At 53.4% G+C, this 23,002-nt stretch overlaps 1 protein-coding gene across 3 annotated transcripts in view; it reads left to right on the forward strand.

The window, feature by feature from the left end:
• The window catches only part of ADCY5 (adenylate cyclase 5), a 164,380-nt gene that overhangs the window by 103,069 nt on the left and 38,309 nt on the right, over positions 1 to 23,002 (forward strand). For all 3 annotated transcript variants that reach the window (XM_045385522.2, XM_074033290.1, XM_074033291.1), the window contains exons 4-8: positions 11,805 to 11,916; positions 13,459 to 13,586; positions 15,673 to 15,831; positions 16,710 to 16,851; positions 19,061 to 19,201. In XM_045385522.2, the coding sequence (XP_045241457.1) occupies positions 11,805 to 11,916; positions 13,459 to 13,586; positions 15,673 to 15,831; positions 16,710 to 16,851; positions 19,061 to 19,201 (682 nt within the window). The remainder of the gene's footprint in view (positions 1 to 11,804; positions 11,917 to 13,458; positions 13,587 to 15,672; positions 15,832 to 16,709; positions 16,852 to 19,060; positions 19,202 to 23,002) is intronic.

Below are 23,002 nucleotides of genomic sequence, written 5' to 3' on the forward strand. Positions count from 1 at the left end.
GAAGAGTACCTACATAATAGAGTTGCAAAGAGTAAATGGAATAATGTGGGGAAAGTGCTTAGCACAATATCGGGCACATAACAAGTGTTCAGTAATTGTGAGCTGCCATTATTATTATTACTGTTATTTTTATGATTATGATCACACTCATATCAACAAAGAAAGGCCTGGGGATTCTCTAGTTGGAGAATGGAGGGTGATGAGTCACATTCATCAATTCTCTGCAGAGTTGTAATATTTAGAGAGGGTGATGACATGCTGTTCTCTAGCCCCACTGAGAGCAAGGCCACAAGAAAAATAAATCAACTGCACAGCATGACAGGCTGGGCCTGGATCTAAGGAAGAGGAAGAGACTGATGGGGGTTTGGGGAGAAGAGTTTGTCTTGAGTAGGGAGGGGTGACAGGCAGAGGCCACCACTGTCCATGGCCTCATTCTCCCCTGAGGAGAATGGTTGTGCAGCACACACCTCCTGGGGGGCGGCCAGGGACTGGCCAAGGGGCCTGTAGGATGTTTTGGTGCTGAGCCACCACTGGCCATGGGCAGAGGCAGGCCAGAGGCCAGGGGACCCCTGGAGACCCCTAGAGATATTTAGATGTCTCCCCTGTCCGATGTGTGGTAACAAATAGGAATGTTTCAGCGTTTCTGATGGGGCAGGTCAGCTGGAGCCCGGGCCCATGCTGGGACATCCACAAGTGGCTTGCAAGCCCTCCTGCCTGTCCTCCCCCACCCCAGATACCTGCGCTCACTGCAGCCGACAGCACCAGGGCTGGGGGGGCTGTGCCCTCCCCACACCTGGGAGGGACAAGGGCCTCTGGGACATGCCAGCAGAGGCTATTCTGGAGGGAGGGACAGCTCCTGGAACTCTGCCTGGGGAGGGGAGAAATCAGTCAGTCTCGGCCTTCTCAGCCAGAGAAGGCGCCATACCACGTGGGTCACAGCAAAGGTAGATGCAGATAGACCTTGGCATCACCAGCTCACCCTTGCCCAGGAGTCAGCAGAAGGGAACAAGATGAGCACCTGTGTTGAGCAGACGGGTCCACACCCAGCTCTGCCGCCTGGTGACTGTGGGAACTTGGGCAAGGCACCTAATCAGAGCCTCAGTTTCCTCACCTGTAACATGGGATGGGGATAGTCCTCATCTGTAACATGGGATGGCTGTTCACTCATCCATTCAGCTAGTGTTTGACCTCTGCCTCATCACTGGGGACCACCAGCCACACTGCAGGACACTCAGCTAGAGGTGGGCAGTGCGACACAGATTAAAGTACACATCATCGTTGGCATCATGAAGCTCTTCTTCTGTTAGAGAAGACACTAAACAATGAATAATTAGTCAATTGAGTTTATCACACTCTTGTAGGTGCTAGGGTTTAGTGACCAGGAGACATGGACTTCATGGGGTATTAATGTTAGACAACGTACTGCTCTATTGTTCTGTTCTAATTGTGATAAAAGGCACAGAGGAGCAGCATCCATAAGAGGGGGCCCAGCTATCTAGCCCAGGACTCCTTGCAGGACTGCTGGGAGCTGAGGTGGGGTAGGGCATGGAAGGCCCCCAGCCCCGCACAGCCCAGGAGGCTGCAGACTGATTGCCCTTGAGGCAGGGCAGACAACCAGGTGAGAGTCAAGGTCAGGTAACTCAACACCCCAAAAGTTTCAGGGGCCAGAGAACGCCCCAGCTAGGCCCAAGAGGGCTCTGAAGGATTCTCTGCTTTCACGAGAGCTCGTTCTTAGTGTGGATGGCGCTGCACCTGACTGGTCTGTGCCTGAGCTGGAGCCCTGAGGTTTTAAAGGTCGTAGGTGGTGGGTGGGTGAGAAATCATTCCAGACTCTTCTTTGGGTGAAGGGAGAGAAGGCCGTCTCCTCTAGGGGGTGCTGGTCCTCTGCCTAAGAAACATTCCCCGCAGGGCTCCAGGGTTCAGGATGGAGCATGGGTGGGGTCAGGCACCAGAGTCCTGTGGATCTGCAGCTGGGGTCCCAGCAGAGGGGCTGCCAAGCCTGGTGTGGCAATGGGGTAGCCAGCCCACCTCCCCACACATCAGGGGTGTGGCAGGGTCTTGGGGAGAGATCCCCTCTCTCCTCAGTGTTTCCCCAACACCTCCCGCTTTTAAGGTTACTATCTCCTCTCCTGTCTCCTTCAAGGACTTGGCTGCGTTCCCCAGGTTGCTCTGGTGTCTGGCTCTGCTGCAGCATGGTTCTGAATTATAATGACCACGCGACAATGTCCAAGATACTCAGATACCCGTGGGTGGATTGTGCACCCTGTAGGCAGAGGGTGGAAAATGTTTACCTTCCACGCACACCCTCAGCCAACAGACCACATGAGGAGGGGCTGTGAACATCCTGCATTCCTGTCTCAAACCTGACATGAAGAAAAGTATTCTGGGCTGGGCACGATGGTTCATGCTTGTAATCCCAGGGCCAGAATACTGGGAAACTGAGGCAACAGGATTGCTGGAGCCCAGGAGCCTGAGGTTATAGTGAGCCAAGATCTTGCTGCTACACTCCAGCCTGGGCAACAGAGCAAGACTCTCTCTATATTTTTTTTAAGTATTCTGAACTCTACTCCCATACCAGTTATAGATGTAAGTGATCTTTGTGTTATTATTTTATCCATTCCACAAACATTTACTGAGCTGCTGCTATATACAGCCTGCCACTATGAAAAAGACACCGTCTCGGCTCCTTAGGGAATATCCAACCCTCTCAGTGAGGGAGTTAAGTGCTACAGGAACAGCAGCTTGACAGTCCAGGGGGCCCTGTTGGTGGAGTCACTAGGGTTGGGTCTTTTAAAAAAAAAAAATTTATGGATTATTTTAGTTGTGATAAAAATACATAGCATAAAACTCACCATCTTAGCCATTTTTAAATGTATAGTTCAGTGGCATTAAGTACATACACCTTGTGCAACCATCATCACCACCATCCATCTCTGGAACTTTTCTTATTTTCACAAGCTGAAACTGTATACGCATTAAGCTCTAACTCCCCATCCTCCCTCCCGCAAGCTCCTGGAAACCATCATTCTATTTTCTGTCTCTATGATTTTGACTACTCTAGGTAGCTCATGTGAGTGGACACATACAGTATTTGTGCTTTTTGTGACCGGCTTATTTCACTTAGCATGATGTCTTCAAGGTTCATCCATGTTATAGCATATGTCAGGATTTTCTTCCTTTTTAAGGGCTGAATAATACTCCGTTGTCTGAATATACCACATTTTATTGATCCATACAGAGTGTCCACTGATGGACACCGGGTTGCTTCTACCTTTTCGCTGTTGTGAATAGTGCTTCTAGGAACATGGGTGTACAAATACTTTTTTCATATCTGTGCTTTCTATTTTTTTTTTTTTTTTTTTTTTTGAGATGGAGTCTCACTCTGTCACCCAGGCTAGAGTGCAGTGGCATGATCTTGGCTCACTGCAACCTCTGCCTCCTGGGTTCAAGCAATTCTGCTGCCTCAGCCTCCCTAGTAGCTGGGATTACAGGTGCACACCACCACGCCCGGCTAATTTTTGTATTTTTAGTAGAGACGGGGTTTCACCATTTTGGCCAGGCTGGTCGTGAACTCCTGACCTCAGATGATCCGCCCACCTCAGCCTCCCAAAGTGCTGGGATTACAGAAGTGAGTCACCGCACCTGGCCTGTGCTTTCAGTTTTGGTGGGTATATATCTAGAATGGCATTGCTGGATCATACGGCGATTCTATCTTTAGCTTTTGGAGGAACTGCCATCCTGTTTTCTAGAGGGCCTGCACCATTTGACCTTCCTCCCAGCAGTGCACAAGGGTTCGAATTCCTCCACATCCTTACCTGGGATTGTGTCTCAACAAAAGACCTCAGTTTGCCTTAAATGCAGAATGGGGATTGGTGGGGACTAGAGTCAGTAGCCAGCAAGGACTTACTATTTTAGCTCTGTGGACTCAAAATGAGGGGTCCTGTGGGAGATAAGAAGGGAGGGAAGACGGAGCAAACAGGCACTGACCAGTTGAATTTGCCCTGCTATGTCTTTGAAACAGCTGGAATCAGCTGTTACTTATGATTATGATTCTAATAAAAATTTAGACACAGGAAGTATCATTCTGGGCTGAGGTAAGTCAAGGAAGACACCATGAAGACGGAAGGGTTAGAATCAGGCCCTAAAAGAAGAATGCGATTTTTTACCTTTTAAAAAATCAACATTTTTCTTTTTTCTTTTACCTTTTTTTGAGACAGAGTCTGACTCTGTCACCCAGGCTGGAGTGCAGTGGTGTGATCATGGCTCGCTGCAGCCTAGACCTCCTGGGGTCCAACAGTTCTCCCACCTCAGCCCCCCAGTAACTGGGACTCCAGGCACCCGCCACCACACCTGACTGATTTAAAAAAATTTTTTGCAGAGACCGGGTCTCACTATGTTGCTTAAACTGGCCTCTGACTCCTGGGCTCAAGTATTCCTCCTGCCTCAGCCTCCCAAAGTGCTGGGGTTACAGGCATGAGCCACCATGTGTGGCAAAAAAATAAACATTTTCATTATGTGAAGAATGTATGTTCTTTGTAGAGAAATTGGAAAATAAGAGCAGTATGGAGAAGAAAAAACACTCATAGACTCACCCCCGAGGTCACTAACTATTGCTAGGTCTTGGTGCAGTTTCTTCTTCCTTTTGTGTGATTTTCCTTCAGGAAGCATTTCCCTAAATCTTTCCAGACTTTCTAAACAGAATGTCTGTAGGTGCTGTGGGGCGTTCCATTGTATGTACAGTAGGGGTAGGATCTGGGTAGGCAGAAACAAGAGAGGGGTTTGGGTGGGCGGGAGGGGGCCTGCAGGGGGCCTCTAGTCGAATCCAGGACATGCCTCGACCTAGGACCTCTGGACCCAGTCCTGACAGTCAAACCAGTCACTGGGTCCCTTGTCTTGGTTTCCACTTGCTGAAGAAAGGCGTCCTGTTGTCCCTGCAAGAGTGGAGAGAGCGCGGCCGTCCCAGGGCAGGCTCTCCCTGTTGGTGGAATTCGTGCAGGCATTCCGTGTCCTGCAGGCTCCCATAGGCCTTTCCCCCTTTCCCTTTCCCAGCCTATGCCCCTGGATGGACCTGTGGCTGCTGCCAGTTCACATGCCCCTCTCTCATCTTTTTTTGTTCCACTCCTTGGAAAACAGGCGTCTGGTGTCTGATCTCAGCCCAGTGTTAATAAGACCACACCTGATTGTGCTGACTCCCCTAAAGGACATGAGTGACTCCTTGCTCCTCCTGTACCTTACTAGGGGCATGAGCCCAAAGGATTCTTCAGGTTGGATGATAGGGGACAAATGGAGAGGGCACACTGCAGGGGACAGCACTCTTGGTCAGAAAGAGACCACTGGCCCATCCAGAGGTGTGGCCACTTCAGCCTCCCCAGCCCACACTGGGCCCGCCCGGGTACTTCCCCAGCACCTTCGGCTCCCAGCTTCCTGGGAGTTGGGCTGAGACCTTGCCATACTCCCTTCCCACCCTCTACCACTCAGCACAGTTCTTGATGTGGTCCTGGAGCTCTAACGATGCCAAGGGCTGCAGGAGATCAGAGGAGCTGGTGATCACCACCGCAGGCTCCCCTAGACCGCCAGGAGAACTCAGCACCTGGGTGTCCAGAGGTGCTGCAGGATGTGCACAGGAGAAGGGCCAGGCTCTGACAGCTTCATAAAGTCATGGGCCTGTTAGCAGCAAGTGGGAACAACCGTGAGGAAATGCACTTCACCAAAAGCGCACGTGGTTTGGAAAGCTGAGCCGAAGCTGCTCAGGAGGGCTGAAGGGCCTATTGTGGTAATTGGGACTGTGTCTCCCACTCTTGCCCCTGGAATAGAATGCAGGAGACTGTGAATGATGGATGGCAGGCAATTAGGGAAGTGTGCACAGCCAGGGTGGCCCTACCTCAGTTCTGTGCACCCGCCATGAGGGCCTGATCCTGTTCCCAAGAGGAGCTCTCCGATGGGAGCTAAGAGATGAATGAGCACCTTCCTGCACGTCTGGGCCAGCGCTGAGTTGGGACATGGCCTTCAGAGTTACTCTGGGGAAGATCAGGAAATCCTGGCCAGCAGAACAGACAGTCTGCTGTAGGGTAAACCTGATAAAACCGAAGAGCCTGCAGAAGTGACAGTCATTAAGCAGAATCCTCCCCCAAAGCTGCGGAGAAATGTGACTTTGTCTCTGACAGGAGGTGGGGGGATGTGGGGGTGGCAGGGTTTATATAAATGTGTGGGGAGGCTTTGGGGGCTTCAGAGTCAGGGCCTCAGCAGCAACCTTCCCTGGGCTTCCGCCCACCTGGCATAGAAGCCTTGCTTTCAGTGGCTCTTCCCTGGCAGGCAGTGACCTGCCCCTCCCTGGTTCCTCAGTAGCTGACCAGGAAGAGTGGATTCCCAGGAGGCTGCAGGGAGGTACAGGTTTTCAAAGGCACCTGGGGCTCCTCACATAGCACACAACCAGAGACCACCCATGTCCCTATGTCCCTGGTACCCATTCAGCTACTGGTTCCGTGCACATGGCGTCTGCTGGGGGACAGGCTGTGGACTTCATGGGCTCCTGTCTCAGGTGACATGCTTGAGTCTCCAAGAGGCTTTGTGGGGCAGAAGGAAGAGGTCACAATTTTGAGTTACTAATTGTGCCTCTTACTTGCTTTGGAACCAGTGAAGTTTCTTCCCTTTCAACAAATAAGTATTAGGCACTGTTGTGGGTTGAATTTTATCCCCCTAAAGGATACATTGAACCCCTGGTACCTGTGAATGTAGCTTTATTTGGAAGCAGGATCTTTGCAGATGAAATCAAGTAAAGATGAGGTCATACTGGAGTAGGATGGGCCCCTAATCCAATAGGAACAGCGAACTTGTGAGAAAAAGAGACTGCCTTGTGAAAGCACAGACACAGGGAGAAGGCCTGGTGAGGACCGAGGCAGAGACTGGAGTGATGTGGCTGCAAGCCCAGGAATGCCAAGGAGTAACAGCTGCCTCCAGAAGCTAGGAATACACCAGGAGATATTCTGTTGCGTTTCATCGGGAGCAGGGCTCTACTGACTCCTTGATCTCAGACCTCCAGCTTCCAGAACCACGAGACAATAAAAATCTGTTGTTTTTAGCCACTTGGTTGGTGGTGCTTTGTTACAGCAGCCTGAGGGAACTACCAGGGGCACCTTGCATGTCTGGGTGTTGTGCTGGGTGTAGAGCAGAGGCCAAGGTAGGCCAAGGTAGGCATGGCGCGCCACATCCAGGCAGTCATTCAGCTGCATGTTTCCTAGGGGCTGGGATGTAGCCATGAATCAAGTAGATAAAAAATCTCTCCCTCAAAGAGTTTACATTCGAGTGAGAGGAGACAGACCGAGGCATAATAATAAACAACAGTAATACACAGCCTAGTCAGTGGAGAAAAATATGGTAGAGAAGGGAGATAGATGGGAGAGGTTGTAAATTTAAATGGGGTGGTAGAAGCTTTCTTGAGGCAACCTTTAAACTAGTGTGGTGGTTCTTAACCCTGGCTGCATAGTGCATCACCAGGGAAGCTACAAATAGAACAGAACAAAGACAACCAACAGCGGAGCCCACCCCAGATGATTAAGTCAGAATCTCTGGGGCTTGGGGTAGGGGGCCTATCTGGGTAAAAGCTCCCAGGTGATTCTATGAGATGTCTGGTCCCAGGACCATATGGTCTAGTGTGACAAGAGTTGCCGTGGAAGAATGTGCTTGCCAAGGTCCAGCAGGGTCATCTGTGGAGAAGGAGTTGATCGTGGCCTGGCCATCCCAGTACACGGATGGGCAGAGGCCTGGCACACCTGAGTGGCTGGGTCAGCCAGGCAGGCACAGGAGGCTGGAGTGCAGTGGAGCCCCTGGGACCACATACGTCTGCCTCGTGTGTCTGGGGTACCCAACCCTCCTCCTCTTCACCTCTTCTGCTCTGCCTGGTGCTACGGGTTACACTGCTCAGTGGCAGTCCTACCTCTGCCGGATTAGGGGACTTTTTCCTTCCTACCCCGGGGGCATCTCCAGCCCCCAAAGCCAGGCCTTTGCTGCATAGCCTCAGACCGGGGCTGGACCAGCCACTGGTCATGCTGCCTGCCAGCTTTGTGTCTGAAGTACTGGTGTTGGCCAAGGGGATCCCCCAAGAGGATGCTTGGCCATATTCAGGGGCTGAACATGCTCCTTGGCTCATGTGCAGCCAATCCGGACGCCAGCTTCCCTTGGTTTTGATTTCCTGAGTTATGAAGAAGAATCTTCAGAACAACTATGGAAGGGGTGCTTTCACAAACTGTGGGAAAGACCTTCTCCTTCTCCCTGGTTGGAGGGGGCAGCCACCTGGGAGGCAGGGAGGCGGAGGGTGGGCCACGATGGGGGTCTGCAGGCACCCTCCCCCCGGCATGCACACGCCAGCGTACCTACCTCTGGGCAGGGTGGTGGGCCCACCAGCCACGCCAGACACCGGGCATCACAGCTTATGGAGAATCCAAATTCCCTTTCATTTTCTGGGCCCATCCCATAGCTGCACACGCTGGAGCAGCTCTCTGCTGTCTTGAGTCCCTGGCCTAGCAGGATAGGGCCTGTCCTCTCTGCTCCACCTCCTCACCTTTTCTTCTCTCCCTCTCATTTGTTCCATCTCTTGTCCCTGTCCCCATTTCTCCCACTCTTTCTGACTTCCCTCTTACAGTTGCCTTGGTTGATCCAGGCTAGGATTGAAGTGGCCAGAGGAGCCAGGATTTGGGGAAACAGCAGTGGCTGGGGGCTGCCCTCCTGTGCTTCTCCTGGGAGGTGGGACAGCCTGGCCGAAGCCTTGGGATGTACTCCTGATGGCCAACCTGTTTCCACAGGCCCTGTGACTCTCCTCGTGTGAGCTGGTGAGCAGCCGCTGAGAGTGACCCCTCTCGGGGGTCCTGTACCTGTCCGGGACCACAGCAGCAGCTCCCACAGGTCCTCCCACCTCCCTCACAGTGCCTTTACCCATTTAAGATGTCTGTGGGGCCTACAGACAGCATCATCTTGATTGGTTCAACTCCTAAAGTGTGGAGCCAGGTTGCCTGTGTGGCCTTGGCCAGGTGACTTTTCTGTGTCCTCATTTCCTGACAGGGTGGTTGTGAGGTGTGAACGAATGAATACTTCTGTGAGCTTAAAGTAGTGTGTTTTAAAATGTGGGTTTTATGATGGGGAGGCCAACAGATCGGGAGAGAACTGCCGCTAAGATTGTCACTCACAGTTCCCACGAGGAGGCGACACACCATGCAGGGGCCACAGGAGGAGGCACCAGGGCAGTCAGGAGGCCAAGGGAGCAGGGCCGTTTATTGTGGTTTGTGCGAGAAGGAAGGGTAGCAAGGCAGCTGCTTGGCTGGTTTGAAGCATGTCTTTGCGCTGGCTCGGTATGTAGGGGCTGTCCCAAGTTGCCTGGGACCCCGGTGCCTGTCCCTGGGGTGGTGAGGGCAAGGGATTGTTGTCAGCAGTGGACTCTGGGTTGGTTGGTCTGTGTGTGAAAGGCACACCCTAAGGCAAGTTGTTTACTGTCTCTGGGAATTGGCTTGTCTTGGGAGGCACCAACTCTCCGGGGCCTTGGATGTGAAAGCATGAGAATATCAAGACAGGCTTAGCAAAGAGTACCGTGTTCCAGTTAGACGACAGGAGGAATAAATGAGCAGTATGTGAGGTAATGGATTTGCTGATTAGCCCAATCAGCCATTCCACATGGTGGATATGTGACATCATCACATCACTTTGCACTCACACCATAAATATATGCAATTATCATTTGTCAGTATCTTATTTATTTATTTATTTATTTATTATTTGAGACAGTCTAGCTCTGTCACCCAGGCTGGAGTGCAGTGGTGCTATGTTGGCTCACTGCAACCTCTGTCTCCCGAGTTCAAGTGATTCTTCTGCCTCAGCCTCTTGAGTAGCTGAGATTACAGGTGCGTGCCACCACGCCCAGCTAATTTTTGTATTTTTAGTAGAAATGGGGTTTTGCCATGTTGGCCAGGCTGGTCTCGAACTCCTGACCTCAAGTGATCCGCCCGCTTAAGCCTCCCAAAGTGCTGGGATTATAGGTGTGAGCCCAATATTTGATTTAAAAAGATGTGTTTAATGTACCAACATGCATTTTTGGAATAAAAGGACAAAATATGTTTAGTTCACCATCATTAATTTTAAAACTGAGACTGGGTTCTGGAGCCTCAGGAGTCCCGAGCTGCCTGGGGAGGAGAACAGACCTTGGAGGAGGAATCCTGCCTGGCTGCTCTGAGACTTGGCTCCTGTCTGTGAAATGGGGACACTGACCCCTCGCTTGCAGGGCTCTTGCGCGGACTCAGTGAGATGACATGTCGGAAACCTCCCGCTCAGGCCTGGCTGCCTGGAGCATCTCAGTACACCACAGTTTTTAGATTTTGTGTCCCTTTTAAGAAAAATAACTTTAGGGGCCCTTACAGATTCTGGTCCTGGGGTCTTCCTTCCCTGTTTCAAAGGAAAAGGAAAGAAAATGTTTTCAACTTAGGCAACACAAGCCACAGGGACGGGTGAAAGATCTATCACCAGCTGGTACACTGAGGAACTGGGAGGGAGGAGTTGGGGGCTTCCAGGGACGCTGACAGGCTGTGCCTTCCTTTCTCCTCCCTGGGCCTCTTTTACTGTGTTTCTTGTAGGGGATAGAGGACTCCCTCAGGATGGAGGGCTTAGGGCTAGAGTCCCCTCTGTGTGGGATTAGGAAGTCAGAGTTTGCAAGGCCACCATTCTGGCCTGAAATGCCTTCCAGAGCAGAGGCATCAAAGGCCTCTCTTCCCCAGGAGCGGGCCCAGCGCCCTCGGGGTGTGCTCAGAGGTCAAAGGGGGCAGGCCTGAGAGACCACTGGGAGTTGGGGCCTGGACCCCTGTCCTGCACCCTCCTAAGGCACACACCCAGGCCTCACGCCCCTCCCCTGCCTTCCTCCTGGGCTGGGGGAGGGTGCAGTTAGAGCACAGAAGGAGGATAGCAACAGAAAGAGGCAGCATCCTCGGCCCTCCAGTGCCAGGGCCTCTTTGTCCCCTGCCCAGCAGCCGTGTGGAGCCCCCAGCACTCTTGCTGGCTGGCAGCCCTCTCGGGCCCAAGGAGCCCCAGGCTGGGCCCTGGCCGCAAACCCTGCCTCTGCTCCCTCATGGAGGTCTGTCTTGGTCCGTTCAGGCTGCTCTAAGAGAATACCAAAGACCGGGGGCTTACAGACAGCAGCACTGTATTTCTCATGGTTCTGGAAGCTGGCAGTCTGGGATCAGGGTGCCAGCATGATCAGGGTCTGGCAAAGGTCCTCTTTCAGGTTGCTGACTGCCACCTTCTTATATCGTCACAAGGTGGCAAGCAGAAAGCGAAGAAGCAAGCTCTCGTGTCTCTTCTTATAAGGGCACTAATCCATTCGTGAGGGATCCACCCTTGTGACCTCATTATCTTTCACCAAATACCATCACATTGGGCATTAGGATTTAATGCAGCCAGGTGCAGTGGCTCATGGCTGTAATCCTAGCACTTTGTGAGGCCAAGGTGGGTGGATTGCTTGAGCCCAGGAGTTTGAGACCTGCCTGGGCAACATAGTGAGACCCTGCCTCTACCAAAAAAAAAAAAGAATTAGCCAGGTAGGGTGGCACACTCTTGTAGTCCCAGCTACTTGGGAGGCTGAGGCGACAGGATCCCTTGAGCCTGAGAAATCGAGGCTGCAGTGAGCCTTGATCATGCCACCACACACCAGCCTGGGCAACAGAGCAAGACCTCTTCTTAAAAAAATGAAGAAAAAAAATGTAATGTATGAATCTGGGAGACACAAAGATTCAGCCTATAGCAGGGTCTTCCTCCTCTGCCTGTCTCCCCAGCATCCTGTTTGCTGACATCGAGGGCTTCACCAGCCTGGCATCCCAGTGCACCGCACAGGAACTGGTCATGACCCTCAACGAGCTCTTCGCCCGCTTCGACAAGCTGGCCGCAGTGAGTCCCCCTGAGCCGGGGCTAGGGTGGCCCGACCTGGGCTGTTGAGGGAGGCTGCAGTGGTCGAGGACCTGCTAAACCCCAGGGATGGGCATATGCCTGGGTGTACCCTGCTGGGTAGAGCCTGCTGGTGATGGGCAGGGGGCCCCTCAGGCTGTGGCTGTGTCCTCACGCCCTACCTGGGTGCTGGAGACACACTCAGCTGGAGTTGCTTTCAGCACTGTCGCTGACCACAAGCGAGAGCGTAGGGAGCCCTCCATGCCTCCATCTGTGGAAGCGGGTGGTGAGGCTGCTGGTCACACTGCCCAAACCCTCAGGGGAATATGCTCTTTGTCTGGGGGCACATTAGGTGCCATCAAGCCACATTCCTGATAGATTGGCCAGACTGATAAGAGAATGAGTCTAAGTCCCCAGCTGGCCTGCAGGCGGCTGTGTGCCATTCCCTAGAGGCATCCAGAAAGAGGACTCTTAAACGTTTGGATAAATTGGAAGTAACACTCCATGGCAGGGAGTGGTGAACTACACGTTCATTCCTTAGGCCCCTATTCACCCCTCCGTTATCCTTTCCCAGCTCTAGGCCTTTGTAGAGTGATTAAATGTCAGTGGCCACTGACAGGTAGACACATTCCCCTTGGCCCACACAGGACAGCAGGCCGGGTTATTGATGAGAGAGGCTGGTGCCATCGGAGCCAGTGCCAGGGCCTCTCTGGGGGCTTCCGTGGTGGGGCACATGTACTCACCTGTGAGTTTCATCACTGAACTGAATGAGGTGAATAGTACCTGCTTGGCACTTGAGTCTCAAACGAGTCCAGGCCACACGGGCACTTGAATCCCTGCTTCCCAACTACCTTTGGGATCCAGAGCTGGACCGCTCATAATTGAGGATTAGTGATATTCCATCACAATCCCACTTACAGATTGATGGTGGCCTGCAGGTGGCCCCATGGCACCTGTCACTCAGCAGCAGCTCTGTTGGTTTCTTGGCACTCTTGCTTGCTAGTTTAGCAAAATTCTTTTTGGATAAAAATCTCAGGCTGAGAGTCAGCCAGCTTTTGGTTAAAGCTCATTTCTCCCTGCTTCAGTCTTTTTGTAAAAGGAGGAGAATCAGGCAACTTTTGATAGAATCTCAAGCAATGAATCAGAGTGACTCTTGGGGCATGGAGGGGACCAGAGACCCTTGTACTGGGGCTTGGGGCCTTCCTTAAGCTGACAGGGCCACCCTGCTGGCTGGGCCACAGTTCGACCAGCCAAATTCCTCTTGGGGCTCTGGAGCGGATCTTTAAAAGTGAGCTTCTGAGTCTGGGAGGCTGGAATGCCACTCAGGGCTGCCCAGCCCATCCCTCCATCCCCACAATCCCTCCCTCCCCAACGTCTCCTGATAAGCCTGTCCCGGGACCATGCCGAGTTCCAGCGTGGGCCTGCGCTCACTGCCCTAAAAGGCAAGTTATTCCAGGCATGGGGTGAATCTGTTTGCTTTTCATGTCTTTCCTCCCACTTCTCTTTCCTACTATTTTTAATTTGTAAAATTAATTTGCTTTCCAGGAGAATCACTGTTTACGTATTAAGATCCTCGGGGATTGTTATTACTGCGTCTCGGGGCTTCCTGAAGCAAGGGCTGACCACGCCCACTGCTGCGTGGAGATGGGCATGGACATGATCGAGGCCATCTCGTAAGTGCCCGCCCCCGGGTACCGTCTCCCTCCCTGGGACTGTCCACAGCCCAAGAGACTGACTGACCTGCCGGCTGCCTGGTTGGAGGCAGGGAAACAGTGGGGTGAAACTGTCTCCCAAAGGTGCCCAGCCAAGCTGAGGGTTGGTGTATGCCACCAGACTTTTTGCCTTCTCCAGGATTCCTGTGCCCTACAGCAGCCTGGGCAGCTTTTCCCAGAGGAAGTGTGTGGGAAGGGAGGGCTCTGCAGACTCCAGGAGTGGAGGAGAGGCTGGCAGCCGTGTGAGGACCCTGTGCCGTGTGAGGCCCTTGCACTTCCGGGGCCTCACGTTTCCTACAAACACTCAGCCAGGCGTCGAGCTGCTGGTTCCGCTTCTTCCCAGATGTGAAAGGTTGGGCTCACAGGGGTTAGACAACTCCCCAAGGTGCTACCACCAGGCAGGTGGGTTCAAATGCAGGTGGTCCGCTTAGAGAGAATCACCCTGCCTGTGAACCATAGCAAAAAGGCAGTTTGGCCAATTCATGGCTACCACTGGCCACAGAAGGGGCCCTGGTCATTGAAAAACATGGATGGTCTAAGCTTCTGTGACAGCCAAGGGAGCAAGTCAGAGACTTTGGGCTTTACAAATAGCCTGGACAGGGGCAGAGAAAAAAGGCACAGAGGGCAAGGTCAGAGACGGGAGTGTCTGGCCAGGAAGGCGGCCGGGTCCATTGGTTTGGCTCAGTTCTACTCGCAGCACTTGCCAAGTGTCCCCGGCATGCCTGAGCTAGACAGTCAGTCTCCCCAGAAGCACAGAGCCTTAAGGGAAAGAGTCCAGGACTCCTGGTCCTCAGATACGAGGCATGTCATGTGGACACAGTGAGGTAAGGGAGGCAGACTATTGTAGGAGGGTCCAGGAGGGGACAGTTGATTCCACTGAGAGGATCGAGAGAGTTTGCCTGAAGGAGGTGGCCATGGAGTTAAGCCAAAAAGACAGAATGAGCCATTGTCAAGCTAAGCAAGTATCCAAAGGCATTGTGGATGGAAAGTGTTTCAGTAAAGGTATTCTGCTGCAGTATAGGTATTTACCAAGTTGATTCAGGACAAGAGAAATGATGGATGACCACAGTCTCCCCTGCAGTGGGTGTCAGCCTCTTGCTGATGGCGTGGGATGGGGTCAGGGAGTCTCAGTGGTGCTCCCACCCACTGGGGCAAGTCAGACTGCTGGTCCCATGGCTGGCTGAGTGCACCCATGCCCCAGGTGTCAGGGAGGGTCTAGGGCCCTAGAAAGTGCAATCTGAATTCATCCATTACGCCACTTCCTGGCACCTGCACCCTCTCCTGCAAATGCTGGGCAGGTTCCCATGGGCCTCAGACACGCACCTGGAGATGTATGGCTTTCTTCCCACTCTGCCTCCACTGCTTGCCTAGCATGAGGAGTTATAAGTGCACACGGAGGGCCTGCCCTGTCTACTGGGGCCTCCCAGATATGGATATGTGGTGTGTGTGGCCGGTACCAAGCTTTCCTCTAGGGCATGGAGCACCCTAAGCCCCTGCTCCTGCCCAGGCTCCCCTTCCCTCCTGAGCAGGGCATACCCTTGAAACCTGGGTAACCACCTTTTGCCATCACCCTGCTAACATCTTGGAAGCAGCAGTATGGATAAATCCAATAAACAGATAATCCAAAAGCCATTTCTGCCTTACCCACAAGAGCATTATACATATAGGGTGTGGAGTGGTGGTAACTTCCCCGTTTAATTCAAGTTGGCCCTAACATGCATTTGCATTTTTCCAATCACAATTTAATTGACAGGGCAGTGCTGGCCAGAGGTGCCCTCCTGGAGGGGAAGCAGCAGGGCTCTGGGTTTTAGTGTGGCGCCACGCCACCTTGTGGCCAAGTCGGGAACAGCCCCGTTCACAGCCGACTGCACCTGCTGCCCACCCCAGTGCCCTTCAGGCTGAACATTCTTGGACTCTAGGGCTGGATGGGAGAAGGAAGACTCTTTGACCCCTGCACCTTCACCCTTCCCTGCACCTGCAGCCTCACCCCCACTCTGTGTGCCCAGCCTCCAGCCTTCTCCCAGCCTTACCCCTGCTCCATCCCCAGGTTGGTCCGGGAGGTGACAGGGGTGAACGTGAACATGCGTGTGGGAATTCACAGCGGGCGAGTACACTGCGGTGTCCTTGGTCTAAGGAAGTGGCAGTTCGATGTCTGGTCTAACGACGTCACGCTAGCCAACCACATGGAGGCTGGCGGCAAGGCGGGGTGAGTGAAGGCTGTGGGTGGCTCAGGGCCCCAACCTGGGTTCCCACTCAAGCCCACCCAGGGTGACCATCCTGCAGAGGCGAGGTGGGGCAGGGTGGTGTGGGCAGGATGGGTAGCAAGCACCTGGTGGGGCTGGGGTGAGCATAGTGGAAGTAGAAATTCCTCTACTTGCCAAATCTCCTGTGCCACCATTGGTCAGTTGTGGGAGCATCATGTCACCCTTCCCTGAGCCTTGGCCCAGAAGATATTGAGCCAAACTGTAGTGGCTGGTGAGGTGTGATAGAGTTCTGGAGGAGGGAGGAAGCACAGATAGTTTCTGGGATGACTAGACCATAAAGGAGGCAGGACTGGGAGGGGTGAGGCAGGTGGGGTGGGAAGAGCCTGCTGCTAGGCAGAGGGAACACAGCAAGGCGAGGCACAGGTGTGGGAAACACAGCATTTCCAAGGAATGGGAGAAGAGCAGATGGCCTTTTAGGGATGGCTAGGAGAAACAGCGCCTGTGTTCAGAAGGCATGAGTGCCAGGCTTGTGAATTTGGACTCCATCCTGTCGCGTGCAGGAGCCATTGCTGGCTTCTGAGCAGGAGTGTGAGGCTTGCAAAGTTTGCAAGACTGGTGGCCATGTTCTCTTGGGCACACTAATGTAGCGGTCTGTGCCAGGATGTTCAGTGTGAGATAGTATGGTTGCAGTGGATACGAGAGCCCACTTGATAGTAATGGAGGGTACCATGCAAGGTTGAGGTTAGGATTTGAGCAGAGCTTGGGGCCCTAGGGTTTCAATTGTGATGAATCCACTAATTGCAGTTTGGTTTTTCACGGGAGCTGACATTCTGACTTTGCATTTTTTGCCTTCTCCACCCTGATCCCTGCCCTGCTGTAGACGCATCCACATCACCAAGGCTACACTCAACTACCTGAACGGGGACTACGAGGTGGAGCCAGGCTGTGGGGGCGAGCGCAACGCCTACCTCAAGGAGCACAGTATCGAGACCTTCCTCATCCTGCGCTGCACCCAGAAGCGGGTCTGTGGGCGGGGGGCGGGTGGGGCCGGGGGGCTGAGGGGCTCCCTTCCTCCAGGGAGGAACATGTTCGTGGCCTGCTGCTTCCTTCTCTTTCCTTGAGTGAAGTCATGAATTTCTTACGCCGTTGTGGTTCCTGCATCTTAAAAAGGACCCCGGCAGTTAGGCCTTGCAAAAAGGATGGTAAAGAGGGAACCTTTTAATATTGCTGCTTTTGCAAAAATGCAACAGACCTCAAATTAGCAACAAGGCATCAAAAGTCCACAAGCTGGAGATCAGCATCAAGGGAGTCTGTGAATACCGTATGTTTTATCTCCATCTCTCTCCTTTTCATTTGCCTTTTACTGGGTGGACACTTGTCCTAATCTCTTCCCTCTCTGATCCATAGATGGGAGTTCATCTCCACATGTGCCTATGTATCTTTGTTTCTTGAACCTATTTTCCCCTTTCCCTTTCTAGTCTCTTTCTTTTTCCCCCTTTGTCTCAGCCCACACTTGCTGAAATATAAAGTTAAATTATTAGCAGACTCCAGTGTTCTATTTTTAATAGTGTCATGTTCCATGTTCTTAATTTTTAAAGCAAATCAAGAGAACATTTTCTATTTCTTCCTAAACTAAAATGCCTTTTACTTATGAATCTTTCTTTTGAATTTATCTGTCGGTCAGTGCCCTTTGATAGAGAAAAGCTTCCTCATTTCTCTTCCTAAGAAGTGAAATGAAAGACAAAATTAAGCTGTGAGAAGAGTTCAGAGAGTCTAGGATGACAGCAAAGGCGATGTTTAAAGGGTGGCAGGCAGGGCTGTTGAGGGCAGGTGCCCGTGCCGAGAGGGACATCAGAGGGACACCGTATCCTACTGTGCAGTGCCCCAGGGGACAGATCCTGGCTGCAGGGGCTCTTCACGGGAGCTGTGTCAGACCCCCCACAGGCACCAGGAAGAGGGACGGGAGATTCAGGGCCCTGTGGGGACAGTTCCTCATGGTTTCCTTGACACGTTTGTAAGTGTTGGCCAGTTCCTTGGCCACAGTATCAGTGAACTGGGTCCTCCGGGCTCTTTCCCACATCTCTCCTCTCGGCGCCTGGGTCGCAAGGCCTCCCACAGCTTCCTGTCCTAGACCCTGAGTTCTCTGGCTCTTGGTTCTTCTAGCTGGACAAGTGGTCCAAAAAGGATGAAATGGAGACAGAAAGAGTGACAGGCACCCCCACCAGCAGTGTCAGCTGAAGCAGGCTGTGTGTTCCCACCGTCACCTTATCTGACAAGGGAGGGAGTTGAGGGGAGAGTTGCCTCAGGTCTCCAGCTCTCTTGCACCCATTTGGTTGGATAGACAGACAGATAGACAAGATCCTGGGGAGTGTGTTGGCCCATAGACTGAGACTCCGTTTGTGTATTTGTACAATGCCTGTCAGCTCTTGAATCTCATAACTTCACTGACCCAAACCTCTTTGGAAGTGCCCTCCTGGGCCCCAGGCGAGTCCTGGTACCCTCTCTGTTATAGCATATTTTGGTCTCTGTTATAGCATATTTTGGAGAAGTTGAGCAGAGGTTGTGATCCCAAGTCTCCTCTCCCTCTGGCACCCCCTGGGCACCTTCAGATCAGGCCCCACCCACCCTTGAGGCTATAGCTAGAGCCCTACCCTGCCCTGAGCCCTGGCCTGCCCATGAGCAAAGCCTGACATGACACCACAGCCTGCCAGAGACCAAGTTGGGAGGCGTAGGCACGAGTTGGCCTGGCTGCCTGGGAGACCCAAGCTCAGCCCTCGCTGATCGCCCTGCCCCCCAGACTAGGGTGAGGAAGCACACTGCAGGCAGCCGGGCACGACAGCTCAGGCCTTTGGGAGCCTAGGCCATCCAGAGGAGAGAAGGGCACCCAGGATGGAATCTTATAGTCAAACTTATAGGGATAACTCTTTGCAAATGGCAGATGTTCCCAAGCCCTTTGCTTTCTCACAAGACCAACTCTCATCATCTTTTGCCACTCCCACCTGAGCCAGCCAGGGCTGGCAGTAGGGAGTTTGGAGGGATCCAGGATGCTTGCCTGGGATGTTCTAGGATCCGGGCAGAGCTCTGGGCTCCAGGGCTTGCTGAGAGGAAAGGGCAGCTGCCTTAGCCCCTTACCTGGCCAGGTACCGTGTTTAGGGGAGGGTGAGGAGCTCACCACTTGGACTCGTTAGGTGACCCTGCCTGCAGGCTGATGCATCTGTGTTCATCTCCCAGAAAGAAGAGAAGGCCATGATCGCCAAGATGAACCGCCAGAGAACCAACTCCATCGGGCACAACCCACCTCACTGGGGGGCTGAGCGCCCCTTTTACAACCACCTGGGTGGCAACCAGGTGTCCAAGGAGATGAAGCGGATGGTGAGTGGCTGGTGGGGCAGTCTGTGGGCAACACTCTTCAAGGCTAGGGCCTTCTGTGGGCACGAGGCCCACACCAGACACTTTGTGTTGCCCAAGGGAATCTGGGGAGCCAGACAAGGAAATGGAAGTGCGGTTTGCCCCAACTTTGACTAGGAGTAGGGCACCTGCTTCTGGCCCCAAGCTCTTCCCACCACCCCATGGCATGCCTCATTAGGCTTTGGAACAGACTAGCAGCACCCCTTCCTCCCTCCCTCTTGGCAGAGCTTGCGGCACAGCCTGGAAGCAGGCATGTCTGGCTAGACTCGGCCAGCCACAGCCTCCAGCTGTCTCTTGGCACTGTCTGGTGAGGCCCTGGGGAGTTGGGTGGGCACCAGCTTGTCATACCCTCTTCCAGCACCTCCTGCATTTCCCAGGCAAGTGAAACCACATCTTTCGGTTGAGTTGCTCAGAAACTATCCTAGTGCTTTCTGGGAAGTGCCAGGTGGTGGTCCCCTTTGCCCTCTGTGCTGAGGAACACCCCCCACTAATGCCAGCCTTCCAGTGGGAGCACAGGGCCTGAGCAAGTCGGGGAGGCCATGGTTGGGTGTCAGCCCCACCTCCAGGGACCTGCACACACCAGGACAGGTGAATTCAGGATGCACTGCCTGGGCTCTGACAGCAATGACAGGAAGATGGATTCGGTGGGAAGAGGAGGAAGAAGCCACGTTGCCGTGGTGGCGTTTTCTCTCCTCCTGTCTGAGAGCTTGGCTTCTGCCCCTCAGGCATGCTGCTCAGCTCAGGGGCACCAGGTTCCCAGATGGGAGTCACCCACGCCAGGAAGGGCCGAGGGATGGCACAGGGACTCTGTGTGTGTGTCTGTGTGTGTGTGTGTGTTTCTGTGTGGCCACTTAGCAAAGGAGGGGCATGTTGCACAAGTAGCTCTAAGTTTGGGCTCTCTGGAGCAGACTCGGTTGAGGTTGTGGCAGAAGGGATCAGAGGCGGACTCCGTGGACATCCAGCGGAGTCAGCAGACAAGAGCCAGGAGCCTGGAGGAGGGGACAGGCAGGGACCCAGTCGCTCTGCTCCTTATTAGCCAACGAGTAGCAGATGATATAAGTTTAAGGAAAATGTACAGGAGGAAAAGTGAATTAAGCCAAGACCCCCATTTAACGTTTTGACAGCAGAGACACCTCTGGAGGGGGGGCCCTGGGTTACCAGACAGCAGAGTGGAGAAACCTGGCCTTCCCCAGGGCTCCAAACCTGACTTTCCACAGACCTGGTCAGTGTCACTAAAGGCTCCAGCCACCACCCTCCCTCCCCTGAGCAAAGAGCAGTTGGCGACCCTTCCCATTGTCATCCCAGCCCTTTGATAGTCTCCTGGAGACTCTGTACCCACATGGTCAGGGCAGCCAAGAGTTTGAAACCAGCCTGGGCAGCATAGTGAGACCCCAACTCTACAAACAATAACAAGGAAAACTAGCTAGGCATAGTAGCATGCTCCTTCAGTCCCAGCTATTTGGGAGGCTGAGGCAGGAGGATGGCTTGAGCCCAGGAGGTTGAGGTTGCAGTGAGCCATGATCACTGCACTCCAGCCTGGGGGACAGAGCGAGACCCTATCTCAAAATAAAGATAAGGGAGAAAGGGGGAAAGGGGGAAGGATTGAGAGCAGGGATAGCAAAGAGGGGCAGGAGAACCAACAGAGAGGAGGCATGGAGCATCGAGCAGGAAGTGGAGGGGAAGCTGGAGAGTAGGGGAGGGAGATGGGGAGGAAGGGAAGGCAGAGAGGTGGCCGGGGAAGGGCAGGGAGCAACCGGCAGGGAGGCAGGACTGGTGGTGAGAGATTCTTTCTGTTTAGAATTCTTGGAAAGTTATTTTTTAGTGATGTTTGATATAAGCTGTATCTTTAGTTATCTTGAAGTCTTAAAGGAGATAGTTTGGACTGTAGGCACCGGGGTGGCAGATATATTGTTCATCATTAGGACAAGGAACTTTGGAAGAATTCAGTCAGGACTGTCATGGCGAAGGGACAGTCTCTGGAGAAGGAGGCTGCCAGGAAGTCTCCTCCATGGCGTTCGTCGCTTTGCCCAGCAGGGAGGGGAAGGAGTGCAGAAGAACAGGGCTGTGGGAACAGAGGCTCCTGTCCTGGCTGGGCCCGGTGTCCCCTGAGGGGACCACCACCAATGACCAGCCTCTGGGCGCCACTCCAGCATGGCCAGTGGGAATGTCTAGGCTGGGGATGGAGGCAGGTTCTGCAGCTGCCACGAGGGCCACTGGGCTTTCCGTGCTCCACGTGCCTGGAATCCTGGAGAGAGATCCACAGAAGGCAAGCTTTCACCCTGAGCTGCCCATACTGGATGAGTTCTATGAGAAATAGTCCACTGAAGTGGGGATGGGGGCCCGGGAGCACATAGTAGTGACCGAGAGCTGTTAGAAGGTTTGAACTTGGAGTCAGCAGTGCCTCTTAAATCTTTTTCCAGCTTTTACCCAGCTTCTAAAACACAGTGATGAGCCGTGCTGGTTGATGCTTAGGCACTTGTGTCATAAGGTCTTTAAGGTTATTTATTAATAAAAAGGTTGCCAGTGGGAGGACACATGTGGGCTCGAGCTCCTCTCACCAAACCCAGGAATGGCCAGTAGGGTGGGGCCCGGGTGCTGCATGAGGGAGTGTAGGCAGACTGGGAGAGGCCAAGTAGCCGCTGTCCTGGAACTGTTAGAGTAAGTAGGCGGCGGGATTTGAGCCCAGTCCACTCCGTTGTGTTCTTAACAGTCCCCCTGCCATGGTTTGTGGACCAGTGTTATCTGTCCTGTTACCAACTTGCCATACTGACCTGGCACTGAGCTCTCCACACCAACATGACAAGCAGTGTGGTTAGCATGGTCCCGGTCCCCCACTCAGCACAGGAAGAAAAACTGGGTCCCCTGCACCAGCCTCAACAGATGACCAAAGGAGCATCGGGAAAAGCCAGAACAGGCTTATTCACAACATTTCGGCCTATTTTTGAGTCGTAGAGACCAGCATGCATGTAATATAGCTCAGTTCTTCTCGGTTCTGTAGTAGAATTTTTACCAGCTCCTGGGATGGAATTGAGTGGGCCAGCCCCTTGCAGGGGGTCTTCCGTGGGAAGCTCGCCTGTCCAGCTCTCCCCGCTGCCCGCCACGCCTGTGCTCTGAGGGATCCTGGGAGCATCAGGCACAGGCCTGCCCCCCGGAGGGAGTGCTCACTTGAGTGACATCTATGCCTCCAGCCCAGGGCTGGGATGGTGACGTGGGACCACTTTATAGCCTGGAGGGAGAGCCTGGCCACTCTCAGAGGACAAGGAGAAGGGTGCAGTTTGCCTAGGCAGACAACTACCAGGCCATCCTGGGCTGGCGCTGGCAGCCTGGGAGGAGCTCAGAGCCCATAGTTGGTCACTTGGAGGTGACTGCAGAGGCTGCTGAGGCTCCCCGGAGCCCTCAGCTGGGGGTAGAGCTGGGGGTAGAGTCTCTGTGCCACCAGGGCCCCAGGTCTGTTTCAGTGCCTGATAGCTCTGGCTCATGGAGAGGAACATAAATCCCTCTTTTTGTATTTTCAAACTGTGTCCTCATTGGGAATGAAGAGGGGTATGTTCATTTGGATTTTGGGTTCACCCAGTGTTTGCCGAACTCTGTTTGCCCAGCAGAGTGCTCCACACTGCCAGGGAAGGGACAAACGGAGGGAGGAAGGAAGGAGGTCCTGAGTGACACTCCTCTCTGTGTCCACGCCCTTTGGGAGACTGTAGAGAGATGAGCTGCAGCCTTTTAGAAGCCTCTGAGCTTTGGGTTCTCTCTGTTCTCATTCTCTTC

This window comes from Macaca fascicularis, chromosome 2 (assembly GCF_037993035.2).
Source record: "Macaca fascicularis isolate 582-1 chromosome 2, T2T-MFA8v1.1".
In the NCBI taxonomy this organism is placed as follows: domain Eukaryota; kingdom Metazoa; phylum Chordata; class Mammalia; order Primates; family Cercopithecidae; genus Macaca; species Macaca fascicularis.